The sequence below is a fragment of the Solanum tuberosum genome, unplaced genomic scaffold (genome assembly GCF_000226075.1).
Source record: "Solanum tuberosum cultivar DM 1-3 516 R44 unplaced genomic scaffold, SolTub_3.0 scf00184, whole genome shotgun sequence".
NCBI lineage: Eukaryota > Viridiplantae > Streptophyta > Magnoliopsida > Solanales > Solanaceae > Solanum > Solanum tuberosum.
The window spans coordinates 975,598-979,195 of NW_006239109.1; the positions used below are offsets into that span (position 1 = coordinate 975,598).

At 29.4% G+C, this 3,598-nt stretch overlaps 1 protein-coding gene across 1 annotated transcript; it reads left to right on the forward strand.

The window, feature by feature from the left end:
• Window positions 1–736: 736 nt before the first annotated feature.
• LOC102582097 (uncharacterized) lies at window positions 737–2,241 on the forward strand. The gene has a single exon (XM_006354858.2). The coding sequence runs from the start codon at window positions 892–894 to the stop codon at window positions 1,849–1,851; it is 960 nt and encodes a 319-aa protein (XP_006354920.1). The 5' UTR covers window positions 737–891; the 3' UTR covers window positions 1,852–2,241.
• Window positions 2,242–3,598: the final 1,357 nt, after the last annotated feature.

A 3,598-nucleotide genomic window follows, 5' to 3' on the forward strand; every position in this document is an offset into this window, starting at 1 on the left:
ATTAATCATGTATGAATAATGCAATTTTTCATTGATGGGGTTTCATCCAAACCCTCTAACTTCAGACTAGCTTTGCCCTGCCTTTAAAGGTGGAGTTAGAGTTTTAGTTAGAAATTCAAATAAAACTTAATAAATTTGATCAAAAAATTATATTTATATTATTCTTTTATAAAATATATGCAAATAATTTATTTGGATCACGAACAAAATATATATTTTTAAAAAATATTGAAAACACTCTTAAACTTGGCATGAACTATTAGTTTCGTCGCCGAACTATTGACAACTTTAAAAACACTCATCTACTTGATTAATTAAACTTAAATACACCTTTAATCTTACCACATGTATGGAATACACCCATAAATTCTTGTCAAGTTTAAAGATGTTTTCAATATTTCTCTCAACTTTTTATTTAGAGCCCCACACACCTATAAGAGTTTGAGATTACTTGTTATGTCATGTGATAAATCGAAGTTATATCTAAATTCAATTAGTCAAGTAGAAAAATATTTTTAAAAATAGCTGATCTAAGAACAAAACTAATAATTCACATAATACACACGTTCAAAAATATTTTTAATATCTCTCTCAAAATATCATAAACTCAAAATTCTAAATCGCCGTTACGTACAAATCAACCTAACATGTGTCCCAAGAAAACATGGCAAATAATATTTGTAGAAATGTAATAAAAGGCGGCTCTTTTCTTGATTAGAATTTAAACTCATTAACCCCACATTTTAGTCAATAATATTTAGCTCTCCTCTTTCTTTCTTCTTCCTATAATCTTGTCTTCTCCAATTTCATTCTTTATATAAACATCTTTAAAAAAAACACCATTTCTCTGTTTCTCACAAACAGAAACCAGCAAAAAAAGTTTAATTAAAAATGGAAGTTATGATTCCATTTAACGATATGGATAATTTCGATTTCAATAGTGCAAGATCAACCCCATTTACTAGTCCACCATCAACACCAAAGCCCTTTAATGGAGATTTTTACTTCAGTGCTCCTCCAAGCCCAACTCATCTCTCCCAATTTTATAGCGAATTTGAAAGTTTATTCGTTGCTGAAGCTGATGATAAGGCTGAAATTACTAGCCATGTTGATGAGTTTGCTTTCGATGTTAGTCAAGAATTGGAAATTGGCTCTGTTTCAGCTGAAGAATTGTTTGATGGTGGTATGATTAAACCATCCCCTGTTTTACAAATTCAAAAGAAAAACAGAGTAGGAGTTTCTGCGAAAAACAAAAAAGTTCAACAAACAGAGTATTCAAGAAAAAGTAGTATAACAGAGAGAGAAAGCAGGGGAAAACAGAGAGGTTCGTCGAATGGGTTGTCGAATTCGTCGAGCAGAAGATCAACAAGGTCACTTTCACCTATGAGAATTTCACAGTATTCATGGGAAGAAGAAGAAGATGAAGAAATGAAAAATCAATCTTCGAAATCGAATGCGTCTACATGTTCAATTTTGTCCTCATCATCATCTAAAGGAAGTAAAAAATGGAGATTCAAAGATTTTTTCTTGTTTAGGAGTGCATCAGAAGGAAGAGCATCAGATAAAGATCCATTGAAGAAATATACAGTTGCTGGTTGCAGAGAAGGAAAAAGTTCGAGCTCTCGGGGAAATGAAAGCTCTGTTTCTTCTCCATCATCATCAAAATCAATTGTTAGCACAAAAAAGGGAAAAGTTTCAGCTCATGAATTGCATTACACAGTAAACAGAGCACTTTCATCAGATTTGAAAAAGAAGACTTTTTTGCCTTATAAACAGGGCATTTTGGGGCAATTGGCTTTTAATCCTGCTGTTCATGCATTGGCTAATGGCTTTGGATTATCAAGAAAATAATTTTTTTGATATTCAATGTTCGAGCGGTGAAATCAATCACTCAAGTCTCGATTAGGTGAGTTGCGACTTTTTTCAGAACCTATCAAAACACGAAATGTTTCGAATCTCAAGGAGTGAGGTGAGGTGCAACCGTTTCCAAAACCTAGCAGCACACGAAATATTTCGTACACAAAACTTTGTTATTAATTCCATTTGTTCTTTTCTCTTCTTTTTTTTGTATAGACAATAGCTGTCTTATATTTTCTTTTTTTTCTTGGTTTATGTAATGTTAGTTATTTTGTTTATGAGTAAAAGGAGTGGTTATTGTCAAAAAAAAAAATAGTGACACATATCCATATTCCTATGTAAGTTTTACTTTGGTAAGCTAGATTAGATGAATAATTCCTTTTTTTCATAAGGGATTAAACTTTAATATACTCTATATATATATATATATACACTAATAATAATTTTTAGTAAAAATTAGATCTCATACTTTTCAGGCGATTGCACCAAAAAGTTTGAGTTTATGATCAATAACAACTACAATATTATTATTCTATTATCATGTTTGAATTCTTATAGGTTTGTGCAAGTAGAACTCTAATTACTTTTCTTTTTTGATATATTTATTAATTTGTACTTTTTTTTAAATCGCAACAACAATTACGTCACAATACGGGCATATCAATGACTACTAGCTCCTATAATTCAAGTACACATCAATTTTCGAACATTATTATTATTCGTTGCATTTAAATGAGTATGTGTGAAGTTGAACCATTTTTAATCCATCAAATATAAAGGGGGAGGGAGAAGAAAAAGTGTGCTAAAAAGATAGTGTAACCTATAGAACATTAGTTATTGCTATTTTTTTTCAACTTATAGCATTTTTAGAGTTTTACCTCTAATACTTTACTATTGATTCTGACATTCGGTTATATAAATATTTTTCACACCTTTGATGCATAAAACTAAACTACATTTCAAAATTAATCTTACACTTTGTAAACTTACCATCGCTGTCTTGTAGATGCATACAGAATAAGTTTTGTTACATAGTATAATAGTCCACAAATCATAATAAGCAAAAATTTGTCTTTCGTAAACATTCTCCTAGCATGGCAAAATGAATATCATGGGGGAAAACATGAGCATGTGCAATTTTGAAGACAAAAAATGTTAGTGGTACAATTTAGTCAACAATACGTGCAGTATACTTTTGACAATTCTCAACCCTTTAATAAATGACAAATATGGATCCATCAATTTATGATATGCTTTTGCATTAAATTAATATCATATATTGCAATTCGTTTTTCTCATGTCTTGTTAGTTGAGATGTCTATCTTTCTTCGTTTTCTAGTCACTCAATAATCATGATAATATCAACTACTATCAAATATGTTTTAAATATTTTTTTTTTATATAATGATTTTAAATTTGAAAAATATTTGTGTTTTTTTCCTCTCAAAATCTAGATTGATTTCGACCGACAAACATGTTGTTCGACATTATTTACTAATTAATTTAAAAGAAATTAAATTAGATGGTCACCTTCTTTTACATAGTGTGCATATTATTTTTTAAATATAACACGCCACTAAATTATCGAATTATTCTTCATGCCATTCTATTTTCAATAATCTTTGTTGAGACAATATTATTTTACACATATTAATCAAACATCTAGATCTTTATAAATTATACCCTATAGTCAAACAATAATACATTTTTTTTTAATTTAAAGTAGAAATAAAGATAAATT

What these genes read in the sequence shown, in the direction of transcription:
- LOC102582097 (XM_006354858.2), top strand. Translation starts at nt 892, where the DNA reads ATGGAAGTTATGATTCCATTTAACGATATGGATAATTTCGATTTCAAT.